This window comes from Cynoglossus semilaevis, chromosome 19 (genome assembly GCF_000523025.1).
Source record: "Cynoglossus semilaevis isolate Cse_v1.0 chromosome 19, Cse_v1.0, whole genome shotgun sequence".
NCBI lineage: Eukaryota > Metazoa > Chordata > Actinopteri > Pleuronectiformes > Cynoglossidae > Cynoglossus > Cynoglossus semilaevis.
In genome coordinates, this window is record NC_024325.1 from 9097707 (window position 1) to 9120425 (window position 22719).

General features: G+C 40.5%; 2 protein-coding genes and 1 long non-coding RNA gene across 3 annotated transcripts; 2 read left to right on the forward strand and 1 right to left on the reverse strand.

The window, feature by feature from the left end:
* The first annotated feature begins 4395 nt into the window (after positions 1 to 4395).
* Positions 4396 to 11256, forward strand: LOC103395177 (scavenger receptor cysteine-rich domain-containing group B protein). The gene is made up of 11 exons (XM_025065846.1): positions 4396 to 4629; positions 5265 to 5297; positions 6571 to 6634; positions 6927 to 7255; positions 7349 to 7408; positions 8437 to 8751; positions 9153 to 9224; positions 9358 to 9504; positions 9617 to 9931; positions 10168 to 10254; positions 10385 to 11256. The coding sequence occupies exons 1-11, from the start codon at positions 4479 to 4481 to the stop codon at positions 10699 to 10701; spliced, it is 1890 nt and encodes a 629-aa protein (XP_024921614.1). The 5' UTR covers positions 4396 to 4478; the 3' UTR covers positions 10702 to 11256.
* A 1931-nt stretch (positions 11257 to 13187) lies between these two features.
* On the forward strand, positions 13188 to 22193 carry ywhag1 (3-monooxygenase/tryptophan 5-monooxygenase activation protein, gamma polypeptide 1). Its single transcript, XM_008332793.2, has 2 exons — positions 13188 to 13439; positions 20126 to 22193. Exons 1-2 carry the CDS (start codon positions 13353 to 13355, stop codon positions 20780 to 20782), a joined length of 744 nt encoding a protein of 247 aa, XP_008331015.1. The 5' UTR covers positions 13188 to 13352; the 3' UTR covers positions 20783 to 22193.
* LOC112488624 (uncharacterized) lies at positions 13457 to 20095 on the reverse strand. Its single transcript, XR_003052908.1, has 3 exons — positions 19671 to 20095; positions 17713 to 17810; positions 13457 to 16694 (listed from the first exon to the last, which is right to left on the reverse strand). It is a non-coding gene; the product is annotated as an uncharacterized LOC112488624 (long non-coding RNA).
* Positions 22194 to 22719: the final 526 nt, after the last annotated feature.

Sequence of the window (22719 nt, forward strand, 5' to 3'; positions counted from 1 at the left end):
GAGAATATGGGTTACCTGATCAGCCTAAAGTGTACGCAGACAGATTACATTCTGAATGTTTACAGCAAGACGAAATAAGACGAAAAGAATATCTTTAGTACCATTTACAAGTTATAACTTATAAAACTTATTTAAAAAACCAGTACAAATACAAGCGATTTAATATTAAAAGATCATTTTTCAATGTTATTAAGTATTACACGGAGATAAAAATACATCTAAATTCCTTGCCTTTTTTATTTTGAGAGCTATTGCTCTTGAACTGCTTAAATATCGAAGTATTGAAGATTGTAAGGAATTAGCCAGGGAGTTACATTCTGGGTTGTTTTTTTGTTTGTTTGTTTGTTTGTTTTTTACTTTCCATATACAGAATCCATATTTTCAGTAAAGGAAAACCAAATATGATAAAATATGTTTTATATCAAGCAGATCTCATTAAATTAGGTCTAAATCATTTCCATTACTGCCTTGAATATAATCCCAAAAGGGTTTTCCCATAGATTTGTATAATTGTCAAACCACCCCCTGACATGTTATATCTTTAGAAATATTTAAAGAAAAAAATAAAAATCTCAGTGAAAATAATGGATTAAATTTAAAAATTAATTAAGTTTAGACACCTTCTCTCCTCACCCCTCTCAAAGATGCACAGAAAGATGTGCATCACTCACCTTGGTCTGATCTATCTTTTTACAGACCAGTAATTATGTAAGATCAAGTATGACGATAAATGAGTAAGTGCACACCTTCAGTATTTTGTGCCTAATCAGTGAATCCGTTGATCAACCATCCTAAAGTCCATCCCATCCATCCATCCATTTTCATCCGCTTATCCGTTACCGGGTCGCGGGGGCAGCAGTCGCCACCCAAATCACATTGCACCGTACCAAACCTTCCTGCGGGTGGTGAGTCCACTGGAAACCATCCTAAAGTGAAAGTAAAAAATCAACTAAAAAGGCAGACAGGACTGGAAAGAATACAAAAAGCAGTGACTAGTTCAAACGGGGCTCCAAGACAAGGATAGACCAATGTTTCCCAAGCTTTTTTGAGCCACAGCAAATATATATATATATATCATCAGTAAAAACCCGACTGCACAACATAGAAAAAAAAACTAACAAAAGTCTATGTAATGAAATCGAATAATCTTCTAGTTTAAATGACGTCATAATGGACTAAAATCCCAGCCTGTTTAGTTGAAGTCAACACTGATTTACTGGTAGGAATTGAAGAAAGCACTCACAAACAAACAACACTTCTTTAAAAGCTCTGATTATCTATAATAATAATTATTATATCATTATATATCATATAAAATAAAAAAAGGTAATAATTGTTCTGCCTTTCATGCTTTCATACACTATATGCAATAAATGAATAATAGTTTTCAGCCCAATTAAGTGACCGAGGTCTTGGCTCTCTCTCTCTCTCTCTCTCTCTCTCTCTCTCTCTCTCTCTCTCAGCCCCAGCCTTGTGTCTTGTGTTCGTGAGTGTGTGCTGTGGAGGGATGAGCAGCAGAACCACACCTTTTGTGAATGCGACCTGACACTGAAGATGCTGTGGTGCCAGTACAGGTTTACCTTTCACTCTCTTTGTCTTCTCCTTCTCTGACTCCTCCTGCTTCTTTTAAGTACAGACGGGCCCAGGGCGTTATAATATTACCGTACAATGCTGTGATATTTCATGTTTTACGTAATCTCTGTCCCTGAAGCCTGGTATTTATAGTGAGGCAGAGTCAAGAAGATGAAAGAAGTAACACACTTGGTGCTGGATGCCCTGAACTTCTCGTCACAGTCTCAGCGCAGCCTTTCTATGTTTCTGGTGTGAACTTTGGAGTCAAGCTGTGCAGACTCGAACCCCCGAGGACGCACATCTTCTACTGGTACTTGCTTTGGTCAAAGGAAACTATTAGGGTTTATTCTTTTTTCTTTTTTCTTTTCATTTTGGCTGAAGAGAGATACTTCCACGCCAGGTATGTGTATTATATTATAGTATATATTTCTGATATATTAGTAGACAATTGCCAGTGAGTAAATCAATTAGAATATCTGGCTAATATGTGTGTGTGTTTTATTGGTTTAATATATTCTCAAAATGTTTCATCAAAATAATTTCCATATTCAGACACTTTTTTCTGTTATTACTTTCACATTAAGGTAGAAAACAACACCCATTATGTTTGCAATTTTAAAACTGTACAAAAACATGTCAACTTTGCCTTGTTTATTTATTTAAAAGGTTCAATCCCCTCCCCCCCCTCCTTATTTCGCTCTGATATGGTGAGGTATGTTTATGGGGCTGAGATCTTTCAGCTTTTCTCAGCGCAGGGCGGTGAGATGGGAGGGGATGTAGAGCCCACACAAAAGGCAACATTATTCCCCGGCGGATCTGCGCTGCATCCTCCACTATGAATGGAGTATTGATAATATTATATTTGCGACTAGATTATTTTCCATCCCTTAAAAACTGAGCCAACTGTCCCAAAATTTTTTTTGGAGTCTGGTGTTACAGGCTGCAAATGAGACGTAGAGGTTCAGCTCAGGACTGTGTTGCTCAAAATCTCCGGAGCCCAAACAGACGTCTCTAATTAGATACAGGCACTTGGTTAAAAAAAACTAATTTTAATATCAAGAGTTGCCAGATTGATTGTTTGGAGACTGAAATTCAGCACACGCTAAAGATAATTTAATATATCAGCTCTGCTCTGAATGATTTCACTCCTCCTCTCTCCTGTTGTCCAACTAGACGAGCGGCGCCCCTACAGTGTCATCAGGTGCCTAAGCATTTTGGAAGGTTTTAGTGACAGATTGCAGGAAGCAGCGTTTATGCCTGCGATGGGGACCGCAGAAAGCAGAAATGTCTTTTTGTGCCCCCCTGGACACGGAATGTCCACTATCTCGAGGGTCCAATATCAAATTCTACCCTCATCCTCTGCTAATACACATTCCTGGGTAAGGTCAGGGGAAATTCTGCATGATCTGCTAGATACAAACAAGCCAACGCTGAACACAGCGCTGAGCAACCTTTGAGGACACTCAGAAGCCAAAATCCCAGTGCAGTGAACAAATATGTCAGAGCATACTCATTAAATTTAATTTTTTTGGTATATGGCTGAGGAAAAGTAAATACTGTTGAAGTGCAGACTGGAGGGTATTTGGTGTCTTCCGTAGCACTATCTCTGACTGATTACTGAGTGACTGACTGTGAATCCTAATATTCTCTTGTCTGGAGGGAAAAATCCCCCTGAAATCCTCAAAGCAGGTGCCTGCTTCTGTCTGTAACACAACCTTGGCCCAGCTGTGATGATGCTGGCCAACTCTGACATTAACCTTCCTGAGTCGAACACAGCCCGTCCCAATGCTTCATGCAGCCTGTGCTCTCAGACTGCTGTCTATTCAGTGCAAAAAATGACCATTCTGAATGAACTCTGTTACTGTGATGAATCATTTGGGCCTAAACAGTTCTTTACGGTGGTCACGACTGGGACCGCGGACCACATTTTGTTGATGCATGAATGTTGAAATAAAAGTCTCCTGTCTTGGCGAGTCATGAATGGAGCTCTGCCACTTAGTCTACAGCTAAAGACTATTTTATTGTTTATGTAAAAAATGAATACATGTGATGCACTCCTTTCAAATCCATGCTCTAAATGTGAAATGTTGTTACTGTCAAACTTCCCTCGTGTGAAAAAAACATTCTAAAAGTACTCTGGAGAGGAGGAGTGAGTAGTGTTACTGCAGTACTTGGGGACATATCTGAGGGTAATGGTAGACTTTTTAAGTAAGAAATTATTTTACTCTAGTGAAAGGTATAAAATCCTACCTGCAAGTCTTTGCCCCTAGGGAATAGAACTTAATAACCTAGTTTGAAAACCAATTGTTTAGGAACCTCCCAAATTGTTACCTGATGTCTTATTCATGGATTGTATGGCAGACATCAACGTACAAGTTTGTAGAAAAAAAAAAAAGAATCCCAGTTCCTCCAGTCTACATGCCAATGTATCCCTGAATCAGACATCTCCATGCAGCTGTGTATGAAAAACAAAAACCTGATGTGAATTCAACCATAGAAACAAATAACGTAAGACGTTCGTGATTAGTACCATAGACCTAAATAACTAATCTTGTCCATCACTGGATGATATAAATGGACAAGTGTCCATTCACACCAAAGGTCAACAAGGTCAAATAAGTCACTGTTTTAACATTTAAAAAAATGAATAGTCTAATCTGCCTGTTCCTGATCTGCGGCATTAGCCAAGAAGCATCCTGAGCTGTGAGACAAACCAGTGACACCTGAGAAGCAATATTGCAAACCAGCAACAGCAGCAACAGCAGCAGCAATGTAAATGTGGGAAACTATAATACAGACTACAGCACACTGACAAGAGCTCGATACTCTCTCTGGTTGATTCAGGCCGACACTCAGTGTGATCACTGAGAGCCTGGTTTATTGTACATTTAATTAGAACAGTGTGCATGTGTTGCAGGCGGATGGTCAGTCAGTCAGCCATGCCAAGCCATCGAGCGGTGGAGAGCAAGTGTGGATGCTGGAATCCAGGTTTCTGGCTCCTGGTTTTACAGCTTGAAAGCTTGGTCGTTGTGGCCTTCAGTTCGGTCCTGCAAGTAGGTGAGTGTGTACCTGACACTGGAGTGGTGAAGTGAGTCTGTTGTTTCAGTTCATCCTGTGATGTGTTATCATATGAAATGTAACATTGTAGAATCTATTTTCAGAAAGTTCCAGTAACCTTTAAAATTGAGTTCAAGGTATTCAGTGGCATGAGTACCGTCTATAATTTCAAACAGATTTTTTCCAGCTTCAGATTTTGTATGATATTTATTATTATTCAGCTTAACGACACAGGGGCTCTGCTACACTGTACATTTACTGTCTACGTCAACCTTTATCAGTCAGAAAGCAGCAGAATTTGTTAAAAGTCTACTTTTAAGGGAAACAGTTATTCATTTCCAAAGGGACATTTGAGACGATGTCTCATACGTCATTGCGTAGCCTACGGAGAAGACGCTAATAATGCTTGAGAACTAGGTGTACCAACAGTCACTCCCTGTGGACACGTGCTTTTGTGTCCACAGTTTCTGTTTATTCTGCTTTTACAAACAATATCTTATCCAGGAAGGCGTTTAAATGGAGGTACAATCAACACTGTATTAAGTCAAAGTTGCTAATAAAACCCCTCAGAAAAGCTAACTAACTAGCTAGCTAGCTAAGGTGCCTTTTTAACCATTTCTGCCTTTTAATTTCAGGAGCAGTGAAAATGAACAAAAGGGATTTAAGCGGTGAGTCCTATTTATTATTGACTCCTGTGAATGTGACTAGAATAATAATATAAACTGTGTTTCCTTAGCACATGCAGCATGAAGGTATAACCTATAAACTATACACGAAACCCTGTAAAACAGAGGACCAACAGTCCCTGAAGCTGTAAGGATGTAGATGTGTCACGGAAAACAAACGGGAGAAGCCTGTGAATTGACCCACATCGCATGTGTTGCTAAAAAACAAAAACACAAAAGATCTCCTTTGTGCCTGGGTGAATGGTTGAAACACGAGATGTTTGTCTTCAGGTGTCAGAATGTCTTTCATACAGGGCCAGAAAAGTTTTCAGATGTGTGACTGCTGGCAAAAACATGGGTTCGTTTTAATGCAGAGTAAAGTAAAAGTGGCCCTCCATGCACGAAGTGTCGCTAAAGATAAACAATGGAAAAACTTCTAAAAAAAAAAAAAAAAAAAAAATAAAAAAAAATAAAAAAAGGGCAAATTCAAAAAAGGGCAAATTCATTTTTAAATCTAATCTAATTTAACCAGGCAATATGAAAAAAAAAGGCCAAGCAGCAAGTTCTATTGTTAGCTTTTGTATTCAGATTTCCTAAACAATGGCATTGTTGCCTCCCATGTCTTTATTGATGGAGGCCTTCAGATCTTTTGTTAATAACAGCTCAGACTTTGTAGCTGGATTGTATATAATTTTGGCACATACCATAGACTCATCTGTCGTAATTACGTTTTTCCTGCGTGAGCTCAGTGACTTTCAGACCGTATCTGCGTTTCTTTGTCATCGGTACAGTCTCAGAGATCGTTTGAGCTGTTTTGTATGACTCTGGACTATTCATTCAAAATCTTCAAATCCCGTGTGACTTTGACCATCATTGTTGCAAGGAAATCAATGCACGGCATCAATCCTTTTTTTGTACTCAGTAGATGAGAGCAGGATTAAATGCTCTGCCAACACAGACCAAGTAACAAAACAAGGCTGTGCAAGAACAACAGGAATCCCAAAATGAAGTCTTTGGAAGCTTCTTTTTTTTAACTAGGAATGGTTATCACATCTATTTGCATCCCTAAACAAAAAAAAAATTGAATCTCTCAGTCTTTCTGTGGAGTGCATGGCAGGAAAAAAACTCCTTGCTGTGACCTCTCTCCTCAGTGTCTTGTGTTCAATTTTAAAACATCATTACATCAGTATTAAGAAAATGTTAAAAATCTATAACCCGTCTATACTTTCTAAAGTAACTTACTTTCTTCTCTCCGTTGTCCTTGTCTTTGTTTCAGACCGTGGCGTGCCAAACCCCATGACGCCCTCACAATACCAAGGCAAGAATGGCTTATCCAGCACGTGCATCGTGTCCACACAACAGCTAGCTGTATCATAGTGAGAAAAAAAGGAGAAGAAATTAGATAAAGGCCCAGCTAGGTCGTCAGAACCAGCCCTCGATTTCCATTTTACCCATAATACCAAGTGACATTTCAGCAGCCTATAGTCATCCCTCTGACGTACGACTTCTATAGCAGCTCCTGTTGTAACATTTGTAAAGAGATGTGGAATTACACGACTGGGGCACAAGATAAAACAACACATTTAGATTAGATCTGATTTTATTGTTAAACTGCATACCATACACATGAAGACGTATTCATATTGTCTTCATTTCTGTCACAGTCCGACTGGTGAATGGACAGAACCGGTGTGAGGGCAGATTGGAGGTGGAGTACAACGGCCAGTGGGGCACGGTGTGTGACGACGACTGGGACAAAGTGGACGCCGATGTAGTGTGTCGGCAACTGAACTGTGGAGTGGCCCGAAAACCCATGTCTGGGTTTGGACAAGGCTCCGGGCAAATCCTGCTGGACAATGTTGATTGCCTAGGATTTGAAAGAGGCCTTGGTGAATGTTACAGTCCTGGCTGGGGCGTCCACAACTGTTACCACAACGAAGACGTGGGTCTGGTTTGTACAGGTCGGCCTTTAAAGCTAATACAGTTGTGTTGAGAAGGTTGTCAATGTCTTTACGGGATTTTTTTTAAGTCTCTTTTTATTTTATTTCTGACAGGACAATATACTCCGGAAAATTACATATTAACACCACCACCCAATCCAGGGTATAGTTATCGTGAGTATTCTATGTTTTATATGCTCTCTTGGCTCGTCTCTTTTCCCTTTTCCTTGTAATAAAAAATTATTACAATGGTGATCTCAAAGTCAAAAGCTTCTCTCAAAAGACACCTGAGTCTGTCTCCGACCTTCATCCAAAGACTGGTCTGATTGGCTGCAGCTCTCCTGGTGGTCCTACACAGAATAACCTGGTAGAAAATGGATGAATAGATGAAACTGTTACGTCGCCCATGGCCATTTGAAAGTAACTCTCACGGTGAAAAGAAAACAGATTTTCTCTCTGATCAAACTTAGACATGGACTTAAATTGTTTCACAAATTTCACATTGAAGAACTGTAAAGTCCTCGACTGGACTCAGAACACCAAATCCAAACATTAACACTGTTATTCCAAAGTTGAACTCAATGCCACATGAGCTTGTGAAATTATTCAAATGCTAAATGCCCTGAAAACAAAAAAAACATTGTATATGTTTTCTTGACACCGTATCCCACATACATACCACTTTGGGAATGTTGTTGTCTTTTTTGTAACGTATCCAGTTTTTCTTTTCTAATTCCCAAGGATATGAAATAGAGATACATCTTCCTCAGGTTAAACTGAAGTAACCAATCACTAATTGGTCATAGGACAGCATGACGAAATCTACTGGGGATGCTTTTTTTTTTTTTTTTTTTTAAGATTAGGTACTTTCTAAAATAATGGACACCTGAGAGATTCTATTGTCTCCTTTAAAGGAATGTTTTCCACTGGGCTCAGGCATAAGGTGACTGTCCTTACTGTCTCACACCATATCGGATGTTCAACTTAAGTATTTAGTTTTTCTTCTTGAACCAGAGCATGTGTTGTATGGACAACACCCTGCTCTATTGTCCGCTTCAATGCCTGTACATCATTTGCACTGACTTCAGTCACAGTCAAACCACTCCTACCGGTCGTCGTCTCACAAAGTGTCCATTTTAAATAATAAAGTCTAGATGTGTTTATTTAGACTCTAAAGTCTTCTCTTCTCTACTGACCTGCAGGAGAAGGTACCATCCGTCTGGAGAATGGACAGAACGCATGCCAGGGTCGAGTGGAGGTCTTCTACCAGGGCAACTGGGGAACAGTGTGTGACGATGAGTGGGACATCAGAGATGCCAGGGTGGTGTGCACGCAGCTGAACTGTGGTGAGGCTGTGAGGGCATACAGCAACTCCTTCTTCAACTATGGTACCGGCCGTATACTGATGGACAACGTCCGCTGCAATGGAAATGAGCTACACATTACTCAGTGCCCACACAATGGCTGGGAAAGACACAACTGTGGCCACCATGAGGATGCTGGCGTCGTGTGCACAGGTATGTCACTTCACTAGTGATACAAGAGTCTACCAATAATCATTTTTACATTACTTTGTCTAAAGTCCCATGCTTTTTTATTAGCCTTTTTACAATGATTAAAACAAGTCTTCCTTTGTCAAAACTGTGAGATGAGTTCAGGTGTAGCGCCAACACTAAAGTGCTACAAAAGCTCCCTCTAGTGTACAACAGCCTAAACTTGTACAACTACCGCTGCATCCTGCACAGGGACTTTTTTTAAAGGGTTTTTGGCTGTAAATATACATATTATTTCATTTGTTACCCAATTAGTTGAAATCACCATCAACTTAAATTATACATTTTAAAGGCTATAAATTGTCCTCTCCAAGAATGATCCTTAGGACTTAACGTTTTACAAAAACTTTTTTTTTCACCTTCAGGTTCTTCCACCACAGGCTCTCCTCCCCTAACAGAACAAGAGAGATCATTGAATTCGACGAAAAACCAAACAGGTAAACAGGCAGACAGCGCAGTTCAAGCTCCATTTTTAAAAGAATAAAATGGTGCAATCTAACCAAATAACCAACAGGGGGAGACATTTAAATGCAACTTATAACTGATAAATTATACGTGTAATTTCATCAGCAGTTACAACCGGAAGTGTTCCAGTCAGCAGGGTGCCAAATACAACAACAGAAACCAGCACCACCACCACCACCACCACCACTACTACTACTATTACTACTGCTACTACCACGGGAACTACCACCACCGTACCCACCCAGAATCCCGGTACCAACAAATTTGTACTTTTTACTATAAACTGGTGCTGTCAGCTTTACAATTTAAACTCATACTACTTTCACACTACTGTTTGTGTTGGTGCATGCCTTTTTCCCAACAGCAATCCATCCTATTCGTCTGGAGGGTGGATCACATCACTGTGAAGGTCGTCTGGAGATCCTAAACAAAAATGCTTGGGGGACAGTGTGTGATGATGACTGGAGTAGAACAAACGCTCTCGTGGTTTGTAGGCAGCTTGGATGTGGCCCAGTGAATGCAACCAGATGGAACCATAAATTTTCTTATGGTAGAGATCAAATCCTGCTGGACAATGTGAACTGCATTGGCTCCGAACTGGGACTCAATTTATGCTTCCACCTGGGTTTCGGTGTGCACAACTGTGGTCATCAGGAGGATGTTGGAGTTGTCTGTACAAGTAAGACTTCCCTGCAAACCAATCTGTGATACCACAACATAATTGATTAGGCATATCACAACATTCTATACCTGGAACCACATATTCATCTTCACCTCTGTAGATACATTTCCTACAGTATCGATCCAATCTCATTTATTTAGAAACGTGCAACTTTTGTCAGACTGATGCTTTTTTCGACCTGATATCTAATACCATCTGAAACCAGTGATCACTGTTTTCCTTCTTCGTTCCAGTGCCTGTCCCTGTTGGACGTAGCTTTGACGTAACAGATTCTACTTCAGTTCCCCAAACCACAACAAATCCCCCTGAAGGTATAGGGCGCAAATAATGTATGTTGCTTTTAACTCATTATGAATAAATACTAACAATGATAATAAAACTAACAATAATTGAATCTAATACTCTGAATAAGTATGACCATTATTGTTTTGTTGGGGTTTTTTCTAACAGGATCCCTGAGACTGGCAGGTGGCCGGTATCCTTGTGAGGGCCGTGTGGAGATTTACTTACACTCTTCGTGGGGAACTGTGTGTGATGATGCCTGGGATCTCCCCGATGCTCAGGTGGTGTGTCGCCAGCTGGGCTGTGGGGAGGCCTCAGCGGCCCAGGTAGAAGCTTTTTTTGGGGCTGGGAGGGGAATAATTCAGTTGGACAATCTGAAGTGCGATGGCACAGAAGCCTTTTTGCTGGACTGCTCTCACATCTCCTGGAATGTCCACAACTGCAACCACGCCGAAGATGCTGGAGTCACCTGCTCACTGTCGTGATCTCGGCTGAACCACACTCCCTTCTCTGACACGAGTAGAAAGTTGTGGAAACAACCTGTAAGACATGTATGCATAATGTAAATAACAGCTTTTCATCTGGTACTCTATTACCACCCAGCCATTGATTACACATTCTATATGCCTATTAAGCACTTTAATAAATAAATAAATAATAGGAAACACAGTGGTCTGTGTCGTATTAGTTGATAAAGTAGGGGGAACAAGCTTTTCTAGTTTTCAGATTTTTTTTTTCCTCCCGTGCAAATTTTTTGGTTTTTGTTTTGAAAATATTTGTATATACATGTAGTTTAGACCAAAACTTGATAATATGATAAAAAATAAAGGTTTAAATGAGGGAAAGATGCAACAGAAACATTAGCAAATAAGTGCAAATAAGTGACACTCTAAATTGTGAATATTTAACATAAATTGCCACATAAATAGGGTTAACTGTGTACTGCAGACCATTATCTAAGTAAATTGTATTGTATCTAATCTTGTCTTATATGTGAAAAAAAATACTGTTAATTTTTGGTATAAAATATATTTTTGGTGTATAAAACAAAACTGACTTTTTTTCCTGTTTAATTACTGTTAGAGATTATTTATTTACAGCACACAAACCAAAAGTCCATTCACCTGATTACTGTAGCTGAGATGGTGGATAGATGTGGGTTTTTTTATTGTAGACATACACTTGTGTTGCAGTAAGGACATTGATGGGATCATATTAAGTGACTGTAAACCTGAGGCTTTATTAATAGTATATTTCAACATAGAAGTGAAGTAAATAAAGTCAATCACCTGTCACTAACAAAAAGTCATAATTGTGTAATTATGTTAAATAACTACTGTAGGTTATTAAAGTATGTGTGTGGGTGTGTATGTGTGTGTGTAGAATATATGTATGATAAATGCCAAGGGGAAGCTGGAGCCAAACACAGCAGTCAGCAGGTGAAGGCGTGCTACATCCTAGATAGTTTGTCACTTTACCACAAAAACAAGGGATATTTTATAATAAACATAATTTGCAATTTCATCGCCATTTATTTATTCATTTAAAGTTAGAAAGACACAGGGGGAGATGTTAATCGCGCAGTTGGTATGACAGATACCATAAGACACGAGGTGTGTGGTTTGTGTGGTTTGTAAGTTTCCCGTCTTCACCCATAGAACAAAATGTCTTTCTTGAGAAAAAAAGATAAAATAGTTCATTTGCATTAGTGGGAAGGGTTTTAAGATTAAAGACTTTCTGACGTTAACATGTCGTGTTATAATTCTCTGTTTATGTGGACAAAATAGACATAATCTTCCACAGGAAAGAACCTGGAACTCTAAGACACAGGATGGCTTCAGGTAACCATGGCAACGGTTGGAGAAGTGAGAGAGAAATGGCTGCCAGGAAATTGGGGGCTTATGACAGACGCATGCACAGTGATGTAACGTTTGCCATGCTGGCATGTATTTGAACCAGAGACCTGTTGAGAGTTGGTGTTTGGTAGCAGACAGCAGTGAAGAAATCAACATGGACATTACTTCTACGTTAATACTGTATGTAGACTAACCAGAGATAATAACCCACTTCTAACGCCTCACACATTAGCATAATGCAGAGTGTATAGCTTAAAGATGTGCTAAATGAGCAACAATGCTTAGCATTTGTACTTGTTAGTGGTCCTGAAGTCATGGCCAGTAAACCTTTGTCTGCTGGCCTAAAAAGAATCTGAATCATGTTTCATTAATATTGATAAAATAGTAAAGTATTCTGTTTTCATCGTTCATTCTCATGCTCAGCTTTTTTCTGGTTTCTAATCCAATCAGATATTCAGCTTCATGTGTTGCCAGGGCAAAATAAATCTGCCTTGAGGCCTTCAGGATCAGTAGTGATGATGCTGGGAACATAAAATGAATGGCAATGAGATTGTTTCTCTAGCCAAGGTCTTCTAGTTTGCCCACAGTTCTTTAGGCAATTTGAGTGATTTGATTGGATGGTCAAAGAATGCACAAATTGATGGTCAAAGTTGCTTTAATGTTGTTATTAAGGCTACATTAGTTATCTAGGATGTGAATATTGATGGTTTCTGTAGCCACAGTGACATTATTAAGATGTGGATTTATTCAGGAAGGATGCCACTGAAGGCCTAGCTGCGAAAATATACGGCACTGTTCGTACCTCGTACCTCAGCACCTTTCTATTCTATGATACAATCATACTACTGGATTATAACAATCTAAATCTCTTAGTAGAATAACTTTACACACAGGGCCCCAGGATGATCGGAGGTGAGACCTTAGTCATTACAATTTTCACCAGAACGACGCACAGCACTTTTAAAGAGCTCAATATTCCTGATTACCTCAGACTGTGGGGGCGCTAGAGCGCCACATGCTCTCTCTCTGCCACTCTGCCTCGCTCTCTCTTTAGGCTGACAGAACCGTTACATCACTCTGAAAAACCACGCCCACTTGGGTGGTGACACAGCCTAGGAAAATCGGTCAGAGGGGGAGGGGCATCCCGTCGGCAGGCGCACAGACAGCAGGCAGCAGCTGCAGGGAGACGAACCGTTAACTCCACTCTGCCTTCAAACATTAATACAACGACGTCCTGCCCTTAAGAACACATACACAGGACACCAACAACGACGTCTAAAATGGTGGACCGCGAGCAACTGGTGCAAAAAGCCCGGCTGGCCGAGCAGGCGGAGCGGTACGATGATATGGCAGCTGCCATGAAATCGGTGAGTTGCCTCCCTCTGTCATCAGCCTTCTGTCATTTCGAATACATGTAATTACCTATTCATGTAAAAAAAAAAAAAAGGTGTAAACCCCCAATTAAGGCAATGATATAACTCCAATGTTATAAAAGGAACCTAGTCTTGACGTTAAGACATTTATCATGAAGCCACCCTTTATGATATGGAAGTAGTGGTTATTATGGACGACACGCGTGATAAAGACAGCAGTGGGTGTGAGAAAGCAGTGCTGTTGTAGGTTTCAGTCAGCATCATCTATGAAGAGGCCTGTGTGAAGCCTGTGTTCAGGCGTTTCCGACACCACAGTGTCATTTTCTCGGATTCACCAAGGTTCATCCGACGTGATGTCTTCACGATAAATCAGATCTTTTCACTGTCGCCGTGCTGCGGCGGATTATGCTGGGCAGAGATGTTGGGGCGGTGCCTTTGGCCCGGCTCCTTCACAAACGAGCAGGCTGCGGAGACACACGGTGGAAATAACGCAACAAAATCAGCGTTAGGACGATTGTTGGAATGGACCTAGGGGCCAGTGTGGTTTTGGAGGGACGATAAAGGCGTCGCGTCGAAAAATGCGCAGAGGACGAACGATAGGTGGGACCATGATGATGAGAGTGACATCGCAGGGTGATGATGATGGTGATGGTCGTGTTCCGGTTTACAGGATGCTGAGCTTTAACAATGACCCCCTCTCCTCCCCCATACCATGTGTGTTGGTTACTGTTAGTTAAGTGACCTTAACTGTTTTAAATGAGTATTAAGTACTCGAGGACTATTACATTACCCTAATAAGATTTAATACAATTTCAAGGTGGTGATGAGCATAAATGCAATATTTGAATTACAGTTTTCTAAAATTGAGGACCAAACAGTAACACATGGTATTTTAAGGCCCAGGGTAAGACATGGGTTTGTATATAGAAATGAATGGTAGTCCCAAAAAGAATAGCTACTCAGTGCTCACTCTCTCTCTCCCTCTCTCTCTGTCTTTCTCTCCTTCACACACACACACACTTGATTTTCTAGTCTTTCAGGGACATTTTCTGGTTTAGACAGCTACTATTTTAAAATCAGTAGATCTTTCACAATGGTCAGAAACTTATGTCTGGTTAGTCAGACAGAATGTAAATCATGCCTCGATTAAACTTTGGATGAGGCGTTTACTGGTGCTGGTTAAAGTTAACGATTAGGTTTTGCGTAGACTCACTAAATGATCCCATCTAGATATCTGTGAAGACCTTAGGGTGTTTCTCTACCTCTCCTCTCCTCCCTCCCCTTAGCTGCTGTTGGAGACACTGTCCGTCTCATTGCTACGTTGCTGGCGCATTACAATGAGTAGTGCCGTTGATCACAATAGATTAGCACAGAGGCAGCTCGCAAACTAGGAAGAATTTTCCTCTCAAAGGTGGGTTTTAATGGTGGCTGCATAGCATTTGCTCTTCAGAGAGCTCAGTGGATGTTTTACTGCAGCAAATGCTTTTTTATTTTCCCTGGCCCGAGATCTGAGGCATGACAGACTGCCTGTGTCAATCGATGCTGTGCAGCAACCGCATCCCTGCGTCCTCGACCTCTTCCATCAGGTTTCCCACACACACACAGAGGCGTGCCGCAGCATCTGCCAAGATGCAGTGCAGGGCCCACCCGTAGTGCACCATTTCATAGGCGGCCTATGCATTCTCAGTATTTGGACAAAACCATCGCACAGGGGGAAATGTAGGAAAGTTAGGATGAGGGCAGCGTCCCCCATTGTTACCTTTATGTACAACATTAGACCTAATATTATTATGGATTTGGATTTAGAAGAGTTTATATGAAATAATTGATCCTTTTTCTTATTATTTCAAAGTCCAGTGAGTTAAGTGTGATGATATGAGTGTAAATTTCAATGGATTTAAATACATTTTGCGTTTTCCGCAATGACACAGCAAAGACAAACAAGAGACATGTATTTTTCCAACATCAGCCTGTTGACCCAAAGTCAACAAGTTAGCCTTTGGTTTTGTTTTATTCTTTTCTTTTTTCAAAGAGTACACTGTAAGCATCTCTTCTTCAGCATCATGGTGTAGCAGTAATACCAAAGGGTTCAGGGCTCCACCCCTTCAATTTGTGCCTAGTCAGAGGAAGGAGAACTGCCCCGGCCTTGTCTCTCTGCAGCACTAGGCAGCGGGTGTGTCTGCTGCCTCGCCCATCATTTGAGGGGAATCCCTTGCCACTGCAGGCATGGTAACCGTGCCAACAGAACCAAATACCCAGGATCACAGAATGTGATGCTCACTGCTCCCGTCCTGGTAGTGGCTACGCTTTAGAGAACAGAAACTAGGCACATCCCAAATGAGTAGAAATGTTAGTAAAAACTGTTAGCGTTGTACTTTTAGCACTGACCCTTGTGAGATTGGGAATATATCCAAGGACGGTGTCTGATGATCTAAGATCACCGAGTAAATAAGTAACTGAAAAATTAAAATCTTTATATTTTTACACAATAGACTGAAGATTGTGTGAAACAGATTACATCGTGATTCAGCCGTTGAAGAAGTTATGTAGGTAACACAGATATTATTGATCAGAGATGTTTTTTTTGTCTTGTGTTCAAGGGAATAATTGCCTGACAACAACCAGTTTATTAAGATATTAGCTCTGTGACGCTGTCCGAACATTGTCATTGTCATCATACATTGTCCTCTTCCTGTACATTCTACACAACTAAAATGGCTGCTGTACCTTTACCTCATGTGTAAAACATCCTAAACATTCTGCATGAAGGTAAATGAACACATTTGTTTAGGAAGATAGGTTACTTGCTAACAGCTAATAAATGAATGTGAAATTGCAACAATGTCATCAAACTGACATGTGAACATCTATTCTTGTCAATGTCAGATGTTCTTCTGTTAGATTACATCATCTGAGTATGGACAAAATACACAGACCAAATGTGTTAGACATGTTCGGGCAATGGTTTTGCCTCTTTCAGTCACCGCAGACCAAAGGCACCACATGGAGGTGTTTTTTTCTCTAGGAAACACTTGAATTACACATTTAATAGGTGTTTTGTTTTTTTAATTTCTCATTTTGTAACAATCAAGGCAATATATCAGTTTAATAAGTCGTTCCATTGAAATAACATCCTATTTATGCTCTTTGGGAGTCTGGTGATAAATAGATTCTTTATAACACTACCTCTTATGTTGAGTTTTCATAGGCAGATATTTATGCTTCTGTTGACCTCATCTCCTGAGAAGCCTGTAAGAGTTCATGAGGGGCAACACACACACACACACACACACACACACTGAGGTGAGCTGAGGTAAGAAAACCATTCATGGAACCCACACATCACCATTTTACTCTATTTCTATCCCGAAATGTAAGTCTCATCATGTAAATAATTATATAAATATTAATAAAAAGTTCATTTTAGTGCATTAACAACAGATGTAGTTCATGTTGGAATTTTTGAGGCCAACTAAGATATTACTACAGGACTTTTATGAATGGACTTATTGTGTCCGTTTAACCCCCGTTTACCGGAGGAAACTCCAGTACCTGGAGAGCTATGCACTGGATGTTGTTTTCCAGATGTCAAGACTAACAGTATTGATTTATCAGGTAGGTGGGAGTAGGTGGGAGTGGGATGTTCCATAGTTGTAAAATGATTGAAGTTTACTCGTACAAACTGTCCTGACTGTGATTTTACACCACACTTCACATGGGATGAAGTCAATCTATAAAGTAGAGAATAAGACACTAACCAAGATAATAAATAATCTTCCTGTTGTAATTCACCACCTCAAGTGGAGTGGCTGCAGAGAACATCATAGAGTACGAAGACTCGCCCCAGCCCCAGTCTGTCCGTGAGTCCAGCCAGCGTTATCTCAGGACACCTCAGGATTTACTGTGTCCTGACTCAGTGTTGAGTCACAAAGTTGCAATGCTACAGACCCACTGCATCTGCCTACACACACCTACTGTAAATTTGGAACCATAGCTGCTGAAATGCACTTGGTGATTTGTCATTATCTTTTACCATTGTTGAGTTGTTCCTCGCTTATTACTTGTGTGCTTTGTACTGGTAATTGAAGAATTCTATCTGTTACTTTCTACTACCTTTGGCTAAATTCTAAACTCTAAAACAATTTAATGCATTTTAGAGTTCGATCCATAATAAACCATACAAAGAAAATATATTCAAATGTTAACTGTCACAGAGAAACAAAGTGAGCAGAACATCTTTTTTTTAAACCCAGAATGTTTAACTCACCGTGATGGTGCTGACAGTCTGTAGTTGCTTTACAGCCAAGTGCTACTGCAGCAATAGAATTGTTGGAGTGAATAATGCTGCTGAAGGTTTGGCACAGTCTGCAAGAAAACCAAGCAAGGACACTGTTTGACCATCTTAAAGCTTCCTTTTTACTCTATTTTATTGACTTTCTGCTTCTGTGTTCTGCTGGGATCTGTTGAAGAAATGTAAGACTTTAAAGGGCATTGAACCAGTAACCGTCACTGGTGTATGCTGGAGATGTGCACAAAATGGATTCCTTAAAGACACTAGAGATCTTTTCTAATGATCCGGTCCGTACGGTCAATACCATCCTGATTACAGATAATATCATATTGTCTTTATTTAAGAACCGGTGGTCTTTTATGTGACATTCTGTTCATGCTAACCCCAGGAAAGGTAATGATAGCGATACTTAGTGAGTTGAGAGTAATGTAATGCAGCCAAACCATTACTGCTGTGTTAGTTTTTAGTTCCTCAGTAGAGCCACTAATGGAGTGAAGCACTGTATTACATAGGACACTGTGCATTTGGATTAATCTATAACACTAATACTTTATTTAATATCTTGAATCAATCCCTGTAAAACCAATAATAATAATCAGCCCTTAGTATGGATATCTGTTGTATTTGTGGGAAAAACCTACTATTATTTGTTACTGTCTTGTAAAAACCCTTATTTTTAGCACTGCATTCACTGAAACCAAACAAGGTAGTGCTTTTCACACCAGCAGCCATGTCAGGTAGTGTCTCTGTACGCTGAAGAAAGACAGTGGGTCAACCAGGGTGCAGGGATAGTCACCACTGCCTAAGGGACAGGAAATGACGATAGATTAGCCAGAAGGAGACAGAAGGAGGAGAAACCTGATGATTACAATTTTTAAAAATAGCAAAAAGAAAAAACAAGATGGTAACGGTTAGCATTTAGTACTAACCTGGCCTCTAATGACGGCCAACCTATCATCTCAAGTTCTATGCCATTCAGCATTTTCTCAGTGAGGATATGAATGGTCATGCAGAGAGCTGTCAAAGAGGAAGTTATTGATTGTCCTGGCTGCCCTTTGTTTGAGTTAACACTCAGTGGTCTGGGTGTTTTACAGCCGTGTGTAGGGATGAGTCATGAGAGAGCAGGCGCAAATGATGAGCTTTCTGTGTAGACAGAGCCCTATTGTCATCTGTGCAGTACAGCTTTCTGCTTTCAGCAGAGGCTTCCTGCTCACTCTGCAGCCTTGTTAAAAACAATACCAGCCAGATTTGTACAGACAAGTGACCTGGACCTTATTTTCTTTGCTTTTTTTTTTACCTTTCTGGAAATCAGGTGCTCTAGCAGATTCTGCCAGCATTTGTTGCCTTTGCAAAAACTGTAGTTTGTGAATTCTGTGAAGGAAATGGCACAGGCGACATGAGTTTTTTCTTGGGGGGGGGGGGGGGGGGGGGGGCAGAGGGGCGCGCTCCCTGGGGCTCTCCATGGGTTTGAAATGAGATCATTATGCAACAATGGTGCTTCTTGTTTGCTAGTACAGAGGTTATTTTAGATATGCCCATTGTAAATTTCTGTTTTCCTGGAACCACTCCTTAGTTAACCTGCTAGGGTTCCTCCACCCACTTACATGTGTGACAAGGAAGGCAAAGTAGTTTAGTTTTTCAAGCCAGACAACTGGGTAAATGATCCCACTATATGTCGAGTGTACTTATTTAAAATTGTAATTAAAAAATAGATCTGGTATACTGAATTGGTATAACATTTGTTACATTTGGTAAAAAGCTCATTTTAGACTCCAGTAGAAAAATAAAAGTGGGCCATTATTTACAGGAAAGTAGAATACTGTTAGTGCTCAATATTGAAATATGTTATTTTTAATGTAGATAAACATTACGTATTTCACTCGGTTTATCATATTTTTTTACCTTCTATTTTTTTTAGTCTGTTCTGCACTAACCTGAAATCAGTGAGTAGCGGATTTCGTCGTAGCTGCATCGGTGTCCTTAGCAGCAGGCGGCCACCGTCTCCAACGGGGATAATATGAACCTCACAAACAAAGCGGATCCTGCAGTTGCCATGGAAACAGGAGATTGAATCAGAGAATTGCTATTTGCCCTCTCATGCCTCCCGTATTTGTAGTTCCAGTAATTCTTTGAATGTACAGTATATGGTCAGGTTTACGCCCATTGTGTTTAAACATTGTTTTCATAAAGGTGAAAATAAGACAATAGACAATTGTGTCCGTAGGTGTGAAACAAACCTGCCATTGAAAATGAATGTAATCACTGGATTAATGTATTCCATCATATATATATATATATGTGTGTGTGATTCGTTTCACGCTCTCTAAGTTTAGCATTTGGGTTCCGTTTTAAGGGCTAACTAAAGTACTTGGACATTGTGTTCTTTCAGGTGACAGAGCTGAATGAAGCACTAACCAACGAGGAGAGGAACCTGCTCTCTGTGGCCTATAAGAACGTGGTGGGAGCAAGGCGCTCATCCTGGCGTGTCATCTCCAGCATTGAGCAGAAGACGTCGTCTGACGGCAATGAGAAGAAGATCGAGATGGTCCGGGCCTATCGGGAAAAGATCGAGAAAGAGCTGGAGTCCGTGTGCCAGGATGTGCTCAACCTGCTCGACAACTTCCTGATCAAGAATTGCAACGAAACACAGCACGAGAGCAAGGTGTTTTACCTGAAGATGAAGGGTGACTACTACCGTTACCTGGCCGAGGTGGCCACAGGGGAGAAGAGAGCCGCTGTGGTGGAGTCCTCCGAGAAGTCCTACAGCGAGGCCCACGAGATCAGCAAGGAGCACATGCAACCCACCCATCCCATCCGCCTGGGTCTGGCCCTTAACTACTCCGTCTTCTACTACGAGATCCAGAATGCCCCAGAGCAGGCGTGCCACCTGGCCAAAACCGCCTTTGACGATGCCATCGCCGAGCTGGACACCCTCAACGAGGATTCCTACAAAGACTCCACTCTCATCATGCAGCTGCTACGAGACAACTTGACGCTGTGGACGAGCGACCAGCAGGATGACGAAGGAGGAGAGGGCAACAACTAAAGAATCTGAAACCTCAATATGCCAAAACAACACAACATGCTCGGTCATTATGACAAAAATACATAAAAAAAAATAGTGTTCAAAAAATCCTAGAAATTAAAAAAAATGGGAGGGTGGGACGGGTGGTGAAACATCAGTGGCTAATTGAGCTGATGTTACTAACATTGCTGCTGTTATTTTACGATTTAAATGATAAAAAAAAAAGTAGGAGGAGGGAAGACGATATTAGTTTGACAAATAACCAACAATTAAGATCCCAACCCTGCCCTTAATAGCCTCTGACGCATTTGCCAAACACCACTTTAGAAGAAAGTGGTATGCCATTCATCACAGTGTGGGTTTGAGGTAACGAAACCTTTGGACCTGTGACGACCGGTCCAATCATGCAAATGAATCTGAGCTGTCCTTATTGTGATTAGTGAGGGGTGGAGCATTAACAAAGATGAGTCCCCACGCTTACGCAACAAGAAATTTAACATAACTTTTGAATGTCATGGCATTGTTTAGTGATAGAGAGTGAAGGAGACGGCGATGGGCTTTAGGAGAGGCAAACATCAATACACAACGTACGTACGGCGCATCTTTAGTTTCACCACATCGTTATTGCTGAGCGGAAAGCAGGTTGTGTCTGTCACTGAGGAAAACATTCAAAAAAAAAGAAAAAAAGAAAAAGAAATAAATGAAGCGTTTATATTTGCTTTGTGTCAGGTGTGTGTCCCACTCACAGTCATACTGTAACGAAAAATACAAACTCGTTAAGTAAAGTTAGTGCAGCTTGTTCCTCTCATGTGCTGATGTGCTTTATTGAATAAATTAACTGTTTTTGGACACCCAATTTCTATTGTCAGTATTGTTGTTACTGTACCAACTTCCATTGGGTCGTTTGTAGAGGACTGTTTCGCTACTATTTGGATAGCAATGCCAAAAAAAGTCAAGTTAAAAATTAGCGTCCGCCATCTTTCTCGACTTAGGATCACCGAATCTGCACATGTAACTACAGACTTGATTCGTGAACTCAGTTAGAGCACACACAAAAAATGTGAGCTGGGAGCTCACGAAGGAGGTACGAGGTTTGTGGATTCCCTTTGTTTTCACTTTCTTCTGAATCGAGAAATGCACTTGCCTACCATACTGTTTCTTCAGTGTAAGATGATAACTGCTCCAGTATCCTCCATCATACAATATTGTGCATGCTGGTGATGTATTTATACAGTAGCTTCAATTCATTAACTTATACTGTAGATGTTATGTATTATTCTGAACATGGAATTACTAGAATCAGATTATTTACTATTTATTTCTTTTTATTGCGATTGTTAGCTAGCTTATTTTAATCTGTGTTTACTCCATTTGCTGAAGTACGCTATACCAAACCCGTGATTGTTAACAATAAATTGATCTGTTACAGACATCAATATGGTGATATGCAGTTCTTGGCAGGGTTGCGAAAAAAAGTGAAGGAAATATTTGCGTGTGATATTTGACAACGGGAGTGGAAGGTGTTTGTGACATTAGCTGAGAAAACTGACGCCTCACATGACATGTATTCACCGCAGATTGATGCAGCGTTGGGGAAAGATTAGTGAGTAAAAGTGCAACACGTAGTAAATCACTTCCGATATTCAAACTAGAAAATGCACTCACTAACGTGTCTGCTACAAACATGACAAAGAGTGAAAACAACATTTACCCCTCGTGGACGCATTCGCCCAAGAATCACTGTGGCCCGGCTAATTACTTGGTAAACAGCTGTTGGGAAGTTCAACTCATTACACCAAAGTGACTGTGTGGGAATTGAAGGGTAAATGTTAATTTTGTGGGTTTATGAACTGTGAAGGAATATAATTAGACAAAGTTATGACTGTTTCCCAATTATAAGACCCATTTTGACCAGGACGGCCAGAGGAAAGAAAAAACAAATAGACACATTAGGGAGT